Source organism: Microtus oregoni, unplaced genomic scaffold (assembly GCF_018167655.1).
Source record: "Microtus oregoni isolate MIOR12 unplaced genomic scaffold, Mior012 000000F_ref0000247, whole genome shotgun sequence".
NCBI lineage: Eukaryota > Metazoa > Chordata > Mammalia > Rodentia > Cricetidae > Microtus > Microtus oregoni.
In genome coordinates, this window is record NW_024543059.1 from 29239867 (window position 1) to 29260893 (window position 21027).

General features: G+C 43.5%; 1 protein-coding gene across 2 annotated transcripts in view; it reads right to left on the reverse strand.

Moving 5' to 3' along the window:
• Positions 1 to 987: 987 nt before the first annotated feature.
• The window catches only part of Trpm1 (transient receptor potential cation channel subfamily M member 1), a 101213-nt gene continuing 81173 nt past the window's right edge, over positions 988 to 21027 (reverse strand). For both annotated transcript variants that reach the window (XM_041663877.1, XM_041663959.1), the window contains exons 24-27: positions 20319 to 20463; positions 18917 to 19119; positions 18137 to 18269; positions 988 to 2164 (exon numbers count right to left, since the gene is read on the reverse strand). In XM_041663877.1, coding sequence (XP_041519811.1) covers positions 988 to 2164; positions 18137 to 18269; positions 18917 to 19119; positions 20319 to 20463 — 1658 coding nt within the window. The remainder of the gene's footprint in view (positions 2165 to 18136; positions 18270 to 18916; positions 19120 to 20318; positions 20464 to 21027) is intronic.

Below are 21027 nucleotides of genomic sequence, written 5' to 3' on the forward strand. Positions count from 1 at the left end.
TTAGTCCCAAATGAAAGTGGCGTTTTTTGATAGCCCAGCCCTTTGTTTTGTATGAACAACATGGTGGAGCACAGCACTCTGTGTTCTTGGCCTTGAGCCGTCTCTGGTTGTTGAGCCACTAGCCCTTAGGTTTTATCTACAGCTTTGCACAGCCGTTCGAGAAAGATGCAGTGATTTGGGTTTTGTTACTGAGGTAACCTTGTATTCACAAAATTCAGTCAGCCTATATTATTAGAATGTGAAATTTAACAGAGTTCTGCAATTTCCCCCTTTGTATAATTTTAAAACATAAAACCAGCAAAACTCGTCATAAAAACACATGAGGCATGTGGCTATTTCTCATTTCTACTAATTGTTATTCTTCTCTTCCTTTTTCCACACTATTTTTCTACTATTTCTTTAATTTTCTTGTGTCACTTACTCATTAAGTGTCACTTACCCAGTACCTTAAGGCCTTTGTCAGGTTGCAGGTGGCCCTCAGAAGGAAGAGCTCTTGCAGTCTTGACAGTGACTAACTAACTAGCTTCACTGGCCTAGTGTCTTGTATGTAACAGTCTTGGGTAGCCCACGCTGACCTTGAACTTGCTGTGTAACCAAGGATGACTGTGACTTTCTGATCCTCCTGCCCCCACCTCCCTGGATGCTGGGATCACAACTGTGCAGGTGTTACACCACTACACGCAGTTCATGTGGTGCGGGAGCTGGGATCGCGGGATTTGGGTGAACTGGGTAAGCAAGTCCCCTACCTACTGGGCTACAGCCCCAATCTGGCAGTATCACAACATCGTTTACAAAACCTTGCTTAACAAGATGCGGCTGTAAGTTCATTACAATTTAAGTTTAAATTTTCATCGTTTTAAAATGAAAGCATTACCAGGCATTGATAATGCTTTGGATGGCCAAGACGGCATCCGTTCATGGTTCTGGTTGTGAGTGTGTTGTTTTGTTTTGTTTTTGTTGTGGTTTTAATCAAAGAAGCAAAACAGATTAGCATTCAGTTTCTGTGTTTCTTTTCTCTTGCTTGGCATTTTGTCCCTTCGGAGCAACGGACGCGACTGCTAAGTTGCTGGCGCTGCTCGCATGTCCCGCCCTGTCTAATTTGCTAGGAGTGGGTTCAGCACTCCTAGGATGCCCATGCAAACTTCTTGACCGCAGGCAGGGGAATCCTACAGTTTGGTGAGGCTTCACAGACAGTAAGTGTTCCTTCTCAGTCCTGTCATCAGCAACAGTGAGGGCGGAACGGGAGATCTGAGGAGCCAGGAGAGAATCGCTGTGCTCATCTTCAAACTCATCTTGCACCGCTGCTTCCGACACGATGTATGGGATGTCTGTGCTGCGCGAGCGGGTGATCCTTTGAACTTGGCATTTCCATTCTGCCGAGTGGAAGTTCCATGCTTGGTCCATGATTGAACTGTACTCGGCACCCCAGTTGCTAAGTCCCCGGACCAGCTTTCTGCCCTCAGAATAGACAAAGCTTCTGGACTTCATTGTTTTGTAGGCGTTGGGGTCTCCTGGGTAATATCGCGCGAGTTTGCTCTCCCGCAGTTGGTGGGAAACGGTGCTTTTGACGGTCAGCTGAGTGCCTGCAACACTCACTGCATTCAGATCCGGTGTAGCTTCCTCGCTCTTGAGGTCAGTCTGCTGGTCGAGCTCGCCCGCGGAGATGGCAGGATCCGGTCCTGGTCTGGGCTCTGCGCTCGTGGGACCATCCTGGGCAAGCTTGCTGCGGCCTGGCGTGGCGGGTGGGCTGGGACCCGGAGTGTGGTGCTGGCTGCTGGTCTGGTCCAGGTGCAACTTTGCATCCTCTTCCTTCACCCGGAAGGAGCAAGTTTTTTTCCGGAAGGCTGTCCCTGGCGAGGAGAGGGCAGGCTCCTCAAACAGAAGCTCCTCGCCATTGAAATGGTAGCGGTACAAGCTGTAACCATCCGCACTGTTGATGCTGCCCTGCCGCAGCAGGTAGGTGGCCTCGCATTCTGAGGACGCTCGCGACCTGGCCTGGATCAGGTCAGACCTGTCAATGCCCGCCAGGTTCTCCAGAGCGTTCACCATCCTGCCAGACAGCTCCTCCAACTGAGAGAGCCGAAGGTCCACAGTTTGCAGAGACGTTTTCATGAAGTTTTCTCTTTCATTGATTTCCTCCAACCTCATTGACATATTTTCAACTCTGGTAAACACAAAGGGATACGTTTATTAAATTGAGATTAATTAAATATTGAAAATAATAGAGATACTGTTGTCGCTGTTTGAACCTCCAGGCTTTCTTTGATTACCAGCCTTGCTTGAGCATGTTGCCTGCCCCTAATACAAGCTCTCACTCAAATTATGACAAGCATTAGGAAATATCAGTTAGCATGTAGTGTTTGCCATATTGCCAAGTATTCTGTTAGAGGAGTGTGTGCGTACTAATAAGTCTACTTGGTGCTGGTCTAGGTATATTCAGGCCCCAGCACTGCCCTGCGAGGTAAGCACTGTTACTGCCATCCCCATTTTACAGAAAGGAAGTTGATCCACGGAAAAATGTAACTCTAAAGGGGTCAGAGCTAATAAACATTGAGCACACAACGTTTGCTTCGCAGCTGGTTCCTCACACTGCCTTAGGAATGAAGAAAGAACCTGCTGGCCAAGAACCCAGAGCCTTCCTGAGTTTGGAGCGCCTGTGAGGGCATTTTCAGAGAGGGTTCATTGAGGGGGAAGACTTGCCGTGGGCAGCACCATCCCATGGGGTTCCCACTAAACGAAAAGCAAAGGAGAACCCACTACAGCAGTACACAAAGGAGCCATGCAGGCTTCCGCTTTTCTCTGCTTCTTGACCAATCAGATGTGAGCGGGTTCCCACCCCTACAGCACAAGCCAGCTGCCATGCCTCCCTGCCACGATGGACCATACCCCAAACTGTGAGCAAATATAAAGCACTCCTTTTTTAAGTCGCTTCTACAAATACAGTACAACCTCTGTAGCTGCCCGAGACTGCTCCCAGGACCCTCATGGGTATCAGAGTCCATCAGAGGCTCAAGTCCCTTATAAAATGGCACACTAACTGCATATAATCTGCACACATCCTCCCACACACTTTAAGTCAGCTCGGGATGGTCTATAACGCCTAATGTAATGTAAATGCTCTGTAAAGATTGGCCCCATTGTATTATTTAGGCGACAATGACAAAATAAAAGTTGGCACGTGTTCAGTATAGAGGGAATTTTAAAGATTTTACTTTTAAAGCTTACTATATTTATTTAGTGTTTTTAGTGTGGTGTGTGCGCGCGCGCGCACGCTTCCGTGCCTGTGCCATGGAGCAGGGGAGGATGAACGTGAGTGTTCCACAGCGCATGTGTGGAAACCAAAGGACAACTTGCAGAACTGGTTTTCTGCTTCCACCATGTGGGTCTCAGAGCTCAAACTCAGATGGCCTGGGGACAAGTTCTTTTACCCATTGAGCTAGCTTGCCTGCCAATCTAGTTTCAGTCTGAGGACGGATGCACAGATGCAGAATCCACAGATCAGGAAGGCCAAATGTACTAGTAGTTACCATTGATTTTAGCTATGACTGTCAATGACAAATGGGTTATAACAAAATAAATAAGTATATAATTTTATTGGAAGTTCAAGGGACTTAAAAATAAATTGTAATAATTAGATGCAGATTACCATATAATTTATTTGAAGGACAATGGCACATTAAATTGTCTGCATGTTAGATTAGTATTTGTATTTAACAATATACTCTTGGTGAGAATCCACAAGAAAAGATAATAGCAAATTATAAATTTTAAAAAATAGATAATTTTTTAAAAATCTCATAAATCACCAAGCAACAGCTCATGAAACTGTAATGCTGCTTGAATTGAAACCTGCTAGAATAAACCTTGACTTATATTTCAATATGTGCAGTGTGGATAGGTTCATGACATATAACTCTAGGAGGCAGTTAGGAATGCCCAGCATTTTGGACGACCTTCTAAAAATTGAATTTGTTCCAGGGATGAGTCGGGAGTTCTAGCTCCAGGGTCCTGCAGTGGCTTGTCCAGGCAGGTTCCTCCCTATGTGATGGCAAACACCTTGATGCGGTGCCACCAGGCTTTGATTTTTTTTCCCCAACTTTCTTAAAAGAAAATGTGTGGTTTCTATAATAACGTGGCTGGCAGTACAGCCTGGTTCTAGGTCCCTGGTGTCCTTTCTACAGATCACAAAAAGCTCCTCTCTGTTCTGCTGGCTTTCCTCATTCCCACACTGTGAGAGTCTGCCCTTCCTTCTTGCTTCTTTTGTCATCTGGATGACACCTGGTGCCCTTCCTTGCACTACCGCCTCTGCTCATGCTGGACATCCGGTGAGCCACACACAACCTGCCGGTGCAGCAAGCTTGCCTGGCATTTGCCTCGAGTGGCTTTGGTCAGTGCTGCTCTTCTGTGCCCTCATTGACAGCTTCACTCTGCTGCTTGGCAGGATCCTGGTGTCTGTTCTTAACTCTTCTCTTGGACAGAGAACTATTTATGTGCCCCTCGATTAGTTACATCATTTGAGGAAGGAGGGGCTGGCTTCCTGGGAGCTTGCTGCTAAGCAGGACCAAATTTGCATGGACAAGAAGACCTGGGACTGCCTTATGGTATAGCCTCCCTCCCTCAGCCAGTCCAGTCCTGAGGGTTCTCGCTGCTCTTGCCCTGCAGGGATGTGCAGAAGAATAGCGCCGAATACTTCCCATAACTTTTGAAGGACACTTGCAACTCACTGTTAAATATACTCCTTGCTCTCCTCAGTCTATTACCTCCAATGATTCCTTTTGTATTTAAACCACAATGCCTCTGCAGCAGTCAAACTTGAAATCCTCCAACAAGCATCCCAGAAAAAGCTAATGCAGCTGTGCGTGTATTTAAAGAGAAGTAAACTGGTATACATAGAGACATCTTTCCTCTGATATATTCTATAATTTTCTGCTTCTCCATATTAACCAACTCAGAGTGCAGTTTGCCAGCCGCTCACACATGAAAAAGGAACCCCCAACGTCAAAGTCATTGTTTCTTTGTTCTCCTCGTACTCTGCTTGCCTCTCTAAGCCTCTCGTCCCACTGCGTGATCTCTGGTCCTGGCCTCTGGGAGAGACCCCATTTTGGTCTCTTACATCTCCCTTCTCTAAGGCTGTTTCCTGAAGGTGAAGAAGAAATGTTACACCGTCCAACAGAGGCCAAGAGAAACTGCCAGACCCTTGGTTAGAACCCAAAAACTGTTGCCACTTGGAGAAAGCCAATTTTTGATCACTGTGCAGGAATAAAGGAGGTTGGCCTGCGGTGGGGTTCTTTTTGTTTGCGTTTTGTCTTCTCCCCACGCAGAAATGTTGCAGGATATATGGATAAAAGAAGGGGAAATGGACTGAGTTCGTTTACTTTTGAAATGGTTAATGAAAGTAGCAAAGTATGAATGTCTTAATTACTTTTGATTGCTGTGATAATTGATCATGGTAACTAAAGAGAGAGTGTGTCATTTGGCTTATAGTTTCAGAGGGTTAGAGACCGTGATGGGGGAGCAAAGGAACAGCTGAATGAAGATCATATTCACAACCATGAGGCAGAGAGAGAGAGAGAGAGAGAGAGAGAGAGAGAGAGAGAGAGACAGAGAGAGACAGAGAGAGAACACTGGGAACAGCACGGACTTTTGAAACCACATAGGTCACCCACAGTGACACACCTCCAGCGAGGTCTCACCTCCTCATCCTTCTTAAATAATTCCACCGAGTGGGGACAAAGTAGTCAAATAAATGAGCCCATGGGGTGGGAGCATTCTCATTCAAAGCACACATTTCACTCCCTGACCCCAACTGGCTGGTTGATATACTTAATGTAAAATGCATTTAGTTCTACTTTAAATGACTTCATACTCTTACAGTCTCAACCGTTTCAAAGTCCAAAGCCTCTCTTGAGACACAAACCAATCTATGAATTGTAGCTCCCTGAAAAAAACAAAGAGCAGGTTATACACCTTCAACATGCGATGGCATATTTATACATAACCATTTCAAGAGGGAGGAATGGGGAACTATTGAGGAAATACGGGGCTAAAGCAAGACTAAGATCTGGAGGGTGAACTTCAACTCCTATAGCTCAGTGTCTGATGCCAAAGGGCTTAGATGGTTCTCCCTACCCCAGCTTTGTGCCTACAACACACTTCTCTCTTGTAGTGGCATTTCACTTGTATTTTAATAGTTGAAGCTTGCCCGGAGATTGGGGAAGTAAAACAGTCACACTGGTCAGCCTTACAGACCAGTCAGCAATGACGTACACCTTTAATCCCAGTGGCCACAGTAGTTGCCATAGAAACTGGGCAGTGCATGGCTTTAAACCCAGTGGTGCATGCCTTTAATCCCAGCCCTAGAGAGGATTATAAAAAGGGAGAAGACAGTTGTCAGACACCATCTCATTCTGAGATTCCTGGAGGTAGGACCGCCATTTTGGACTGAGGTCAAGGTAGAGCCAGTGATTGACTGTTTTGCTCTCTGAACTTTAGGCAAGCTTTATTTATTAAAATATAAATGAAATATCACTACAGTCTCTCTTGGGCTGGATCCACTCCCTGTTTGCAGCTCTCCTTGACAAGTAGGTCTTCCCCATCTCTGGCCTCTCCAACATCCTGGTGTCGCTAACATATTCCAGGTTTCACTTCTACAGCTGCATGCAATTGCCTCTCGGTGCCCTGTGCACAGATTCCCCTGCCACACACTTGGCCTCAGTGGCTCACCTTGACCATGGATAGAAGATTCCAAACAGCTTTATTTGTGTATCCCTTGTAATTCTAAAGCCAGATCCACACAGATGACTCTGCTAAACCTGACTACTAACTTGGGATGAACCTAGAACCCCTGAATAATATTTGCTGTTGCTTTTTAGGAGCAGAAAATTCCTTTTAAGAATTTGGAAGCTTAGCTATGTGGGGTCTTGCCCTGAGGGCACCCCTCCCTTTACTTCATCTCTGATCATACCTCTCTCTAATCTTCTCACTTCTTTCTGCTCAAGCCTTAGCTACAACATTAAATTTCCTGGTGCTTCTCCTCCTCTTCTTTTTAATATACATTTATATTTCTTTTTGCCCCACTTGCCCTTTTTTTAACTACAGATTTGCTTAAGAGTGATTATTAATAACCCCATGCCAGAGTCAATATTAATCCTGAATCTCTTCTGCCAAGCAAATTAGTCCATTGATTCTTGGGACAATGGCAGAAAGCAGGCACATTCTTCATTGCCAAAATATCACAACAACGGTCTCTAGCCCAGTTGCTGATGCTGTTCTTTGAAACCTCTTGAATTAGGCCTCCACGGTTTCCAGGCTCTCAACACTACTGTCTTCCGAGTTCCTACAAGGAAGGCCCACTATGCTCTGCTTTTCAAAGCCCCAAAGTCTTCTATGTTCCTCCAAAAACATAGGTCACATTAATAGTCCACTCTCTGTTCCAGCCTCTGGCTTAATTATTTTTCTATTGCTGTGATAAAACACTATGACCAAAGCAATTTATGAAGTAGAGTGTTCAATGTGGCTTATGGTTTCAGAGGGTCAGAGTCCAGGATGGTAGACTGAAGGAATGAGCTTACATTTTGGTACACAGCCACAAAGTAGAAAGGGAGCACACACACACACACACACACACACACACACACACACACACGGAATCTCAGGAACTTTTTTGGAACTCACAATCCACACCCGGTGATAACACCTGCTCCAACAAGGACACACCTCTTAATCCTTCCTAAATAGTTCTACCAACTGGGATCAATCATTCAAATAAACGAGCCAGTTTCATTCCGAGCACCACAATGAACTATCTTCTTTTCTAATCAAGCTTTGTGACTTCTTACTAATCTTGGCATCTACACAGAGTGATTCCACATATTAATGATAGACTACCTAGGATTTACTGTTTGTTTGTCTGTCTGTTTGTTTGTTTGTTTGAGATGGAGTATCTCTGTGTCTTTGGCTGTTCTGGAACTCACTCTGTAGGCCAGGCTAGACTTGAATTCACAAAGATATGCCTGCCTCTGCCTTGCAAGTGCTGAGATTAAAGGTATGTGCCACCACTGCCTGGCATACTTGACATCTTTCAATGTGCTTAGCTGCTAACATGAAAAACCTCTATTCTTTGATAGGGACTCGGTGAAATTTGATTAATTAGTAAACTCAGAGATAACCATGTTATTTACAAATAAGAATAGCTATATTTCTCCCCTTTCAAGAAGAACCATGCAAACCATTTATTTTTATGGTTCTATTGAAGGGGCCATGATTCTCAACAATGTGTAACAGATCTGACTGTCCTGGAACTCACTTTGTAGAACAGGCTGGTCTCGAACTCACAAAGATCCACCTGCCTCTGACTCCCGAATGCTAAATATAGGGCTTTTCAACTGGCAGAGCAACAGAAAATTCCTGAGGGCTAGCCTTCACCCTCTATTATATGAAAGTCAATTTGCACAAATGAAGTCTATAAACTTTCTGGGCCCACATGCATCAGGCCCTTGTCTTTGAGCAGAATTTTTAACTCCACTTAATTTCCAACATCACTTCTTTCACCCTTCCTCTTTCTAAAGACATTGAGGAAGTCAGAAACAAATTTGCTTAATCTATTTAGATTTTAATTAGTAATCCCAGTGTCCCATACCCCTTCATATTTCTTTGTCCAACTCAGAGGTTAGAATAGATTGACTTTGGGTTCTTCTGTTAAGAGGGTGCACCCTAAATGCCACCATCATCCCCAAAGTTTCAGATTAATAGCTGACATTACATACTCTTTTTGTTTACTTAGTTGAGATTTCTCTCTCTCTCTTTATTTTTTTATTTTTATTTTTATTTTTTTTTAGGAAAAAACCCAAGGCTGTTTCTGATTAATCCTATACCAACTTTGGGAATCCTGTTAGAGCTGGGGATGCAGTTATTCCTCTAATTCCCTTTATTATGCACCTGTCACCAAGAGTCCCTTGTAGAACAACAGTTGTATTGAGTAACTGTAACACAGCCGTGTTGGAAGAGTTACTGAAACTGTATATGTGAAGGTTTCCCCATGAACGGTGGGTGCTATGTGAGTGTCAAAGAATGCGACTGTGTGGAATTGGGTGTCATTGCTAGCCTCCTCTACATCTCCACGGGCCTCTAGACTGCTTACTAAATGGGTATTTTGGTTTTAGTGTAATATCCATAAAACTTAAATTAGAGTGACACTTTTTTGTTAAAGAAATTGAAGCCAGCGCTTCCATAGCACTTTAAAACAATGATATATCTAACAACGTGGAACTTCTGGACAGTATGTGGAACTTTTGTAGTAATTCCTGTGGGACGGCCTGTGAAAGGTGCCGTTCTGTTCATGTAAGTCTCACCTTCATCTCCGCATGGTGAGACCCTGAGTGTCTCTTTTGAAGGAAAGGACCTAGACATGTGGGACTCAACTCCGAGCCAGTTCTCCAAACGTATTTTTTGCACAGCCACCTTTTCAGATGGAACAGTCCCTTTTTACCTGCACGGTACCTCATAAATTACACAGAACATTCCCATAATAACAGAGTTAAGTATTCACATCAAAACGTGATGTTAGTGGAGTTAGGTCCAGTTCATTCTTGTAGAAACCCAGGTTTCAAGATCCCGTGGTATTCTATACTTGAGTTCTAAGACTATTCCTACTCTATAATTTTATTCCAGATCCATAGATCATAAAGTTGTCTAATCCACTCTAAATTTTACATTAGGCATTTTAATTTCCAGTTACTTCCTTACATAGACTGTCTTTAAGGTTAGTAATTATAGGGAGAACACCCAGGGTAGTGCCTTGCCCTGACTTGCAGAGCTTTTATACGTGAAAGACTGAACAAGGACTAATAATGATAGAATAAAACTCAAGCCTCCCATCTTTCTCATTCTTTGTAGTCAACAGTACACAGAGCGGTTACTATAAGAATATTAAGCTTTCTGGGACGCTAGTTCTGTGTCCCTCATTTATACACCACCATTGCTGTTCCTTGGTTTCTAGAATTCTAAGCATCAAAATCACTAGCATCTTCTAGCACTTTCTACTTGGGCCAGAGCCTGCAGTCAGCTGCTAAGTGAAGCCCATTGACATCCTGGATTATCTCTTCCACAGTCTAGGTTCTCACCCTTTGTCTAGCATCACTAGGGCCATAGAGCCTGGCAAAGAGAAATCGTGCCTGGAGACACTCAAATGTGTTTATGCTGCCACTGGTGGCACTAGCATAGCACTGTCCCAGCTGGTTGGTTGTGGATAGTAGTAGAGTCTCTTCAATCTCCAAGCCCCATGCATCCTTATGTTGGGGCTATTGGGTGAGTGCTGGGCTAGCCTTATGTCAACTTGACATAAGCTAGAGTCATCTGAAAGGAGGGAGCCTTGGTTGAGAAAATGCCTTCATAAGATCCACCTTAGGGCATTTTCTTAATTAGTTTGATTCATTAGATTGATTATGGTCGGTGCCACCCAGGGCTGGTGGTCCTGGGTTCTGTTAGAAAGCAGGCTGACCAAGCCGTGGAGAGCAAGCCAATCTGCAGCACCCCTCCATGGCCTCTGCATCAGCTCCTGCCTCCGGTTCCTGCCCTGTTTGAGTTCCATTCCTGATTTCCTTCTATGATGAACAGCAATGTGGAAGTGTGAGCCAAATAATCCCTTTCCTCTTCAACTTGCTTTCTTGTCAGGCGTTTTGTCCCAGCAATAGAAATCCAAACTAAGAAGGATGTCTCTGATAAAAGTCACTGGAGTCACACTGACATGTCCCAGTACAATGCCATGCTGTCTCATGGCTGCATCTTTATTACTCTGCCACACAATCCCATGCTATCGCCCTTCTGTGTATATTTTCCCTAAAAGTCAACATGTGCAACTAGAATCACCCCTACTGGATTCATGACCACTGTAGCACTCACGTGGGTGGCCCTGAGTGCTGGGTTTTTCCCTTCTATGTTCTCAGTCTTTACATTAGCACCTCCAGCCACTCTCATGGCCTTTATTTCTTCTGAAGGATGAATGATTTTCAGGTTGCAGGTTGCGGGTTGTAGATTGAAATATAGGCCACCCAAACACTTTACTTTCTCTCTTTGAAAGTCAACTGCCTGCAAGGAAAGTGGTTTTCTTTTTGTCTTGGTCCTACAGAAGCGTGGTGGGATTGATGACCATGAGCAGGGGCTGTGATAATTACTACTGCCAGTGGCTGAGCTGGCAGGCCTAAACTAGGAGTATATTTAACAAGCCCTGAGCCTCACCACCCAGTATAATTCCATTGCTAATGAAGTTGATATTTTTTATCTGTTGGCCTAATGTTTGTATATTGCTCTGAGTTGACTTTGTGTTGGTTAGTTTTATGTCAACTTGGCAAAAGCTGTAATCATTGGGAAGAGAGATTCTCAATGGAGAAAATGCCTCATATGATTGATAAGATTTGCTTATAGGAAGTCTGCTGTGCATTTTCTAGATTAATGATTAACGTGGGTGGTCCCGGTTCACTGGGGGCAGTGCTGCCACTGGGCAAAAGGTTTTAAATGATATAAAAAGCACTTGCTGATTGAGTCAGCAGACAGTGTTCCTTGATGGCTTCTGTCTCAATTCCTGCTTCCAGATTTCTGCCCTGAGTTCCTGTCTTGGCTCTCATTAATATCACCCAGGATATGTAAGCCAAATAAACTCCTCCTCCCAACTTGTTTTTGGTCATAGTGCTTTATCACAGCAATAGAAACTGTAACTAAAACATGTTACAAGTCATATGAGGAATAAGAATGCCACTTAAGGAGCCAATAAGGCTCCAACATTTAATCTATTCCTTTCTCTGCTCAAGCAGCCTTGATTCCCATTAACTTTTAATATGAAAGCATTTAGATATGATTGGTCCTAAATGTCTTTCTCACTACTGTGTGTTTTGTCTTCTTATGCTCTCTACATCTTTCTAAGACTGATCTCTCAACTCCTCTTCTTGCTACCATCTTGTCTCTTTGATAAGGTCTCTATTATCAACACCTTCTCTTCCTTATCACATGAGAAAAAGAAGCCAATTATATCTCAATGCCATGGATTGTTGACTTCCTGTCAAGCCTACAGGAGACCCAAGACTTAGTCCAATTCATGAACGTGACAAGAATACCCACCCGAGCAGAATCTATAGATACAGCTTCGGCTAGCCCAGGCCTAAGGCTCTTTAGCTACAGGGCCAATTGCATTCAAAACGTGTCGCTCATGAACTCCAGTCTGTATGTTTGAGATATTAGACGTAATAAAACTTATATAAGTACTGTACTGGAAGACTGAGGCAGGAGGATATTGAATTTGAGGTCAGGATGGGCTACATAGCAAGACAAACAAAACAAAATAATATAAATGGCAGCAGAATATAATTTTGAAAGGAAAGGAAGAAGAAATATATCACATATTCTGAAACAGAGACTAACGTATTTGTTGTACTCAGACATTAAATTTTGGTGTTACACTTCCTTGAAGCCACATGAACAGGGTAACCATGGTGGATAATGTAATTCTTTTTTCCTTTCCTTTCTTTCTTTTTTCTTTTATTTCTGAAACAGGGTTTCTCTATGTAGCTTTGGAGCCTGTCTTGGCTCTAGCTCTGTAGAGCAGTCTGGCCTCGAACTCACAGAGATCCGCCTGTCTCTGTCTCCTGAGATCTAGGATTAAAGGTGTATGCCACCACTGCCTGGTGATAACATAATTCTTTTTTTTTTTCAAGACAGGGTTTCTCTGTAGTTTTGGAGCCTGTCCTGTGACTAGCTCTTGTAGACCAGGTAATTCTTGCTTTTGAAAAACAGAAGTTAAATCACTGACCAAGTTTTCCTCAGAAAAGACTCTTTCCAACCCAGTTGGCCCTGTGGACCCATTGTAAAGATGTGGACATCAAGAGAACCATGCGCTCAACACTAGACTTGCAGAAGGCTTCGGGGAGATGTTGACGCTGCAGTTACCAACCATACACATTTTCAGCTAGTCATTAAGTAGGAAGTGATCATCTCATTTTAGTTCAACTGGATTTGAGTCAACTAGGAGACACACCCCTGTGTGTCTATAAGGTGTTTCCAGAGAGGGCTAACTGAGCTAGGAAGACCCACCCTGATTGTGGGTGGCACCATTTATGGGCTGAGGTCTCAGACTGAATAATGGAGAAAAAAAAAGCAGTGAGATGAACACCAGCTTTCGTCTCTCTCAGTTTCCAGGGAGACTGGCAGCTTCATGCTCCTGTCGCCATGCCTCCCACCACGATGAGCCTCAGACTATGAGCCTAAGTAAAGTCCTCTTTCTTTAAGTTGCTTTTGTGGGCGTTTTATCACAGTAACAAGACATTTAACTAATGCATATGATGAGATGAAATGTTCAGGTTGACAAGCTCTGACTTGGTCTTGCTGGTGGCTATTACTATGTAGCCTACTGGCCCCAGTTCTTGGTTGTCCACTGTTGCAATCTGAGGAAAGAGGCAATGCCTGCCAACATTAACCCTTGTTTTGGTGTTACTAACATTAAGCACTCACTCCTCCTCCCCATCCTTTCCTCCTCTCTTCCCTTCATTCTCCTCCTCCCCTCCCTCCTCCTCTTTCTCTTCCTGTTCTTCTTATTTTGATACACATTTAAGGCTTCTTTAGAATTCATTACGAACCTCAGAATGACTTTAATGATCCTTCTGCCTTAGTTCTCGGGCATATGCCATTATGCTAATATCAAATGTCTCAGAGTTGTGTGTCCTATGGTCCTTTGCCTTTGCCATTCTTAATAGGAATCACCAAGTCGTCAGGAAAACGAAAACCTTAACTCAAATACATAAATCTGACAGAAAACCTCTAAACAGGGACGGGGAAGAATCAGAACTTGTAATTAAAGGATTGGACTATTTAAGATCAACAGTTTCTTTAGGAAAGGATCAACTGCATCTAACTGTATACTCTATGAGCTGCATTATGTCCTGTATGTTTTGAAGTGATGAGAAGACATAAAATGAGTAAAGGCTATATAACAAGATTCATGCCCAAGTCTATGAGAATTTTCAAAAAGCTCCAGCATAGAAGACCATGGAGATCAGCATCTGCCAGGACAGGTTTGGCCCATCAAAACCATAGACATCTGAAGCAGGAGGGAGCATAGCTGAGTCCCATCACCTGCCTCAGATTCCACAAGGGTTGAGAAGAGATTAGAGATTTGTAGTGAAGTATGAATGATTTTTAGTTACTCATTCATAAAACTCTATTTATACCTTATGAAATTATCTTGGCGGACAAAATCCAGACATGCTGACTGCATCCATCTTAGGGTTCAATGGTTTTGACCCAGTTACATGCTTTTTCACATGTCAATGGTATTTGAGCAGAGGTTCAAAGGATGAATAAGGAAGGTGGGTGTGGGTGGACAAGGTAGAGGGGCTGCCATGGGCAGAACTCCTGCGTCAGAAAGGACAAGGTGCTCTGAGGAAGTCAAAGAAGATAAGGTAAGGAACATGAACCACAGTGACATTCAGTTTCTGCCTTGTTGAAGCGGCTGAATGGTGGTGTCATTTATAGAACCTGGAGTCCAGGAGAGGTCGTCTATATTTAAGAGAACTATGAGAGCCCGTGGGCATGTTGGTGGAGCTCTGGGTTGAACCCTTTGCTGCAACCCAGGGCTGTGTTATCTAACGGTGAGTCATACTGTAAATCTCTTACTGAGGGACTAAACATTGGGTGTTACAAAATATTGACATTTGATAACAAAAATCAGTATTAGAACTTAGTGTTCATTCCCAAGCATTGGGGGGAAGGGCTAGGTTGAGTTGTAGGAACGAGGGTTGACATGCTTGGGACCCTTGGTGGAAGGGAATGACTGATGTGCAGAACCCTGTGCGGGCACATCAGGGAGACAGATAGTGATGAGACTCCCCAGCTTGTGTTTGCAAAGGTGCTTGGGTAACAGAGTGGTGAGAGAAGGTCTGAGGCCTGTCTCTTCAAGCCAGACCTGACCTTGCACCGATGGCTGAAACAGATACCATTGAGAGAAAGAGCAATCAGTAGTCAAATGAATGAAATACCGTGCAGAAATGAACTGACTGAATCAATTGAAGGGATGGAAGAATCAGCAGAAATTTCCAAACACACAAACATTTGTTTTGAAAGTAACCACAAGTACCCCAAATTAGGTACAGCAAGTGCCTGCATGGCACCTGCTCCTCTGGTGGTCTGGTCCCTGGGCAGAAAGCTCCTCCTCTTGCCTAGAGCATTCACCTGTGAGTCAGCCTTGGCAAAGAGCAGCCAAAGGAAGTAGAGGGGCAGGAATGTGTTCCCTTCTCCTGCGGGGACCTCAGTCAAGAAAACAGGAAATAGTGTGTGTGTTGCCCTGCACACTTTCATTCCTATTACGTGTGCACAGCCCCAAGAGAAAACCTCAATTTGGTAGTACCCTGATAATTACATTCATGAATCACTGGTCCAAGAATGATAAAAATCCAAACAATGCTAGGGAAAGGGAAAAGAGAGAGTGAGGCAAAACCAAACCAAACACAATTTCCATTGTGAATGACTGACTAGAGCAACATTCAAGTCAAGGTCTGACTCCTAACTGGAAAATTTTCACTACATTATGAAGAAGGAATTTGTATGTTTTAGAAGCTTAATAACTACTGTAAAGCCATCAATTGAGTGTTTTGAAGTCTTTTTAAAAATGTCCTTCATTAAGGCTAAATGTTGGTACAGGTAACCTTTGAATTTAGCTGGTCGGGCTCAGTTGATTACAAGGTGACCGTGGCCAGGAGGGGCTGGGGACCAGATGTCAGAGGCATATCTAGTCGTTTTGGCTGGGGCAGAATCTAAGGCCGTGCATGCGGCAGAGAGGCTTGGTGTTGTGTCTGAGTTCTGCAGTAGTCTTTGGGCTTCGCTGGTCAAGGCTGACTGAAGACCCCCTTTTAAATGCTATCATGTTTGTGTTTCTCAGTATATGCTGGTATCTGTATCAGAAAACTACTCCTAAGTGCTCGAAGATACAGGATGGGCCAGACCTTGCTTAGGCATGTTTCCCGCGTCTGTTTCTACCCAGTTAGTGACATTCTCAGGAACAACATGCTAGCAAGATTTGAACAAGCTAACATTACTTTCCCTAAGAAATAATGGGTCCCAACAATTCTGATTTCAAAAAACATGTATATCCTTTCTTATTCCCTTATTCCCTGGCTACTTGTTCCCAGTTTAGGGTACAGAAATACATCAGACTGGCACACTCCTAGCTTTGTGTTCCTCCCTGACCATCCTTCATTGAGCCATTTGTTGATTTATGTTCTTATCCATCCATCTACTCATCCTCTCGTCTGTCCATCTGTTCATCTGTCCATCTATCCATCCATCCACCCACTCATCTGTCCATTTGTTTGTCTGTCCATCTGTTCGTCTGTCCATCTATCCATTCATCCATCCATCCACCCACCCATCCATTTATCCATCCACCCACCCACCCATCCACCCACCCACCCACCCACCCACCCATCCATCCATCCATACACCCACCCGCCCAACCATCCATCCACCCACCCACCCACCCACCCATCCATCCATCCACCCACCCACCCACCCACTCATCTGCCCATTTGTTCGTCTGTCCATCTATCCATTCATCCATCCATTCATCCATCCATCCACCCACCCACTCACCCACCCACCCACTTCCCTGTCCATCTGTTCGTCTGTCCATCCATCCATTTATCCATTTGTCCACCCACCCATCCATCCATCCATCCATCCATCCATCCATCCATCCATCCATGGTTAACCAGTATCATATTTCTCTGTCTACCGGACAGATCCTGACTAATTGGGGAGATTAAGGGAAACAGACACTCACCCCTTACTACAGCCCCCCAAGATCTCACACTTCGTGTTATTCCAGAGATGGGAGCCTTTTTCCTGGGCTTCCCTGAAGCAGCAAGAAACTATACATATATGCGGGGTGGGGTTCTCAGTGGGCCTTCTGGCTTGGCCAAGGCAATCGCACATTAAAGGCAGGGATTTTATGGTGGCCTCCTATAGCAGATGTAGGGTTTGAGGTAAACATTCCACTTTAGGAAGTATGTTTTTTCATGATTGTTTAAAATAAATATTATTTCCCATAATCAATTTGCATCACTATTGCAGAGGTAGGGAAGGTGACTTTTTTTTTTTTTTTTTTTTTTTTTTTAATCCTAAAACCTTTTTTTTTTTTTTTTTTTTTTTTATTTTAATTTATTTATTTATTAGGAATTTCTGCCTCGTCCCCACAACCGCTTCCCATTTCCCTCCCCCTCCCCCGATCAAGTCCCCCCCCCCTCATCTGCTCGAAGAGCAATCAGGGTTCCCTGACCTGTGGGAAGCCCAAGGACTGCCCACCTCTATCCAGGTCTCCTAAGGTGAGCATTCAAACTGCCTAGGCTCCCACAAAGCCAGTACGTGCAGTAGGATCAAAAACCCACTGCAATTGTTCTTGAGTTCTCAGTATTCCTCATTGTCCGCTATGTTCAGCTAGTCTGGATTTATCCCATGCTTTTTCAGACCTAGGCCAGCTGGCCTTGGTGAGATCCCAATAGAACATCCCCATTGTCTTAGTGTGTGGGTGCACCCCTCGTGGTCCTGAGTTCCTTGCTCGTGCTCCGTCTCCTTCTGCTCCTGATTTGGACCTTGAGATTTCTGTCCGGTGCTCCCGTGTGGGTCTCTGTCTCTGTCTCCTTTCATCGCCTGATGAAGGTTAATATTCCTGAGGATGCCTATGTGTTTGTCTTTGGATTCACCTTATTTAGCTTCTCTAGGAACATGAATTATAGGCTCAATGTCCTTTATTTATGGCTAGAAACCAAATATGAGTGAGTACATCCCATGTTCCTCTTTTTGGGTCTGGCTTACCTCACTCAGGATAGTGTTTTCTATTTCCATCCATTTGTATGCAAAATTCAAGAAGTCCTTGATGCCCTTCAACGGAAGAATGGATGAAGAAAGTATGGAATATATACATATTAGAGTATTACTCAGCAGTAAAAAACAAGGACTTCTTGAATTTTGCATACAAAGGGAAGGTGACTTTTTAAAACGAGGGAGAACAGTGAGCAACTATAAGCGATCTTAGCCAAAAACCCAAGCAGTGATTTGAAATGAACACCCCGTGAAGAGTGGGGTGCAGAGTCTGGCGCACCTCTCGCATGTGACCCGGATGCGCTCGTCGCTGGATGACTGCTGCTCATCCTCCTTTTCCCGGAAGTGCTCCTGCACGCACTGCTCCTCAAACTCGTGCAGTTTCTTCAGCTCCTCGTCACTGAGGAACAGCTCTGTGTGGGGGAGAAGTGTGGGGCACGTGAGCACCGCTTTTTAGAAGAATCGCTTTAGCTGTAGCTGTGCCATTGAGAATTTTATAGCCAGACTTTGATTAAGCTTTAATTCGACCCCACAAGTAGGCATTTTCCTGATTACTTCAAGTAGTTGTTAGCCTCCACGGTTCCCCCAAAAGAAAGTCTGTCTCAGTGTTCCAAATGCTATCGGAGCAAAATGGATCATGTTTTAATGAAAAACAAAAGTGAATTGCATCTGTCTGGAAAGCTAAAGGTTTCCCAGAAGACAGTTTGCACTTAATTGCATAAGAAGCCAAGCTTTTCTTTCCTTACCCTTTTTAGACAGTGCACATTCATACATTTAAAGGGGTCTTCAAGCATACGGAAGTGGAAATAGAAGAAAGACTTTTGCCAACTTTAAGATTCTGGTCTCCATGAGTTGGCTTTTTACCAACACCATTTACAATATAAGTGAGCAAGGCTCACTGTATACCCAGAAAACAAGAAACTTTCTAAAACACCCAGCAGCTGGACTGCCGTGGTTTTCACACGCCTCGGTATTTTGATGAGGCTGCGATGGAAATGTCTATTTAGTACCTTCTTAAAAAAATTATCCCACAAGTAAAAGTGAAGAATTCCCAACGTACTCAGCCCACGGTCCCGCTCCTCCTGCTCCCCTTCTCTCTTCTTTCTGCAGCGACCACTGAGACGCATAATGATTATATAGAAGTGGCTCAAAATGATCATGGGTGGGGGCAGGACTGGCCTGTCGTGAAATGTCATGATCAGTTGGTATCGCTGGAACTTCCACACTTGATTGGATATTGACTTGACTTCAAAGAAGGTATTGCTTTAAACGAAGACAGTTTCACAGTTAGTTCCTATTGTCATTTCAGGGCTTTCTGTTCCTTGGGTTTAAATGACATCATGAGATGGACTTAGTGCAATCTCACTGAGGCAGATTCCTTGATCATCTGATTTGTTTTTTAGCCTTATTCATCAGTGTGGATTATCCACGCTCAAAGACATATCAAATATGTTGAATTTTGGTTTACACTGTTTTCTTGAAAATGCACACCAAACTGCGGATTAATATGCTCAGTGTGATATTTCATGTTTTAAAGGTACTTTGAAGAGTTAAACTTTCAATTCAAATGACTAGATGACCTACTTTTTACTGTGTAGATGAGCATCTGATTAATAATTGAGCTTATCTGAGGGTGCACTATTTTGGATGTGGGCAATGCAATCTTTGTCATATTTTAGCTTCCAGCAGGAGTCAGTCAGTGTGTGATTGTTAGCACTGGAGCTTTAAGAAAACCCACTATTGTCTGGAGACCTTGGTTTTCTCCTTTCTCAAGCCTCAGCCAGAGCCTTGTCTTGTTACATGGTATGACTTTACAATTCTAGGGAGAGTTTTTCTTCATATTTCTCAAGTTAGAAGATGTTTTGTTCTTGTGTTCTGGTTTTTGAGACAGGGTCTCATGTAGCCTAAGCTGGTTTTGAACTTGTTGAATGGTCAAGGATGACTTTGCTCTCCTTGATGCCCTTGATTCTATTTTCAAAACCCATCTTAGATTGTAAAATAATTTTTCAACATCTTTAAAGTGTTGTCAACAAAATCAATGCATGTCAAATGGGCAGTTTTATAAAAAAAACTTTATTTAGTAATTTAAGCCACTCTACTGCTCTGAATGATAAGATTTAGTATTTTATATATAAAATAATCATGTGAAGTTAGTATTTTTGTCTCTGGTAGTGAAAATGAATAAAATGAAAAGCACAAGTTTCTCAAATCTTCTGTTGCTCAGGAGACTTCTGCATAAGAAATTATCTCCATTAGTTTAGAATGCGTGCTTCAGTGTTAAAATACTAGCCAAGATTCAAAGTTCATACAGTCAAGTGCTGACAATTGATTTATGACTACATTGAGCAAAATTTTGTCCCTTTAAAAGTTTTAGTAAAGTTCTCTGAATGTACTGTAGGTATCACCATAACTTTCTGACCCTGAGCTGGAGCCCTTAGTGCAAGATCTGTCGTGATCCTTACTTGAAAACAGCGATCAGGAGGTTGACCAGCAGGATGTTGGCCACCAGGAGATAACAGGCCATGAGGGCAGGTGTGAGCCAGGCACCAGGGATGCAGGGAGGGAGCCGCTTGCCTTCCTCGTCATAGAGGTTTTCACCACAAGGAGCTGAAAGAAAAGTTTGTTTGGGGGGGCTTGTTTTGTTTATGTAACAAAAAGGATAAACATCTATTATATGTGTTTTAAATAATCTTTTTCTTTTGGGATGGATACATATGTGTCTGTGGATGCACATCTGTGCATCTGTATGTAGAGGCCAAATGCTCTCCGCCTTATTTTTGACACAAGGTCTCTCTCTGAACCTGCAGTTTGCTATACTGGCTCTGCTAGAGCCAGCAAGCCCCAGAGATCTTCCTGTCCAGTATGTGTGACTGTGCCTTGCTTTTTCATATGGGTTCTGGGGACTCGAACCCAGGTCCTCATGCTTGCACAGCAAGCACTTTACCCACTGAGCCATCTCCAGCCCTATTTAATTTGACACAGTCTTACCAACTTGAGATCCTCTGACCACAGTGCTAGAATTACAGCTATGCACCCCCACTCTTGGCTTAATTTGATTTTTGTATCTCATAAGCAATAATTTTCTAAACAAAAATATCGAATCATATAAAGAAGGTAATAAATTTATGTTTTTACTTTGGGATAGTCATAGTGAAGCTTGTTGCATTTGTA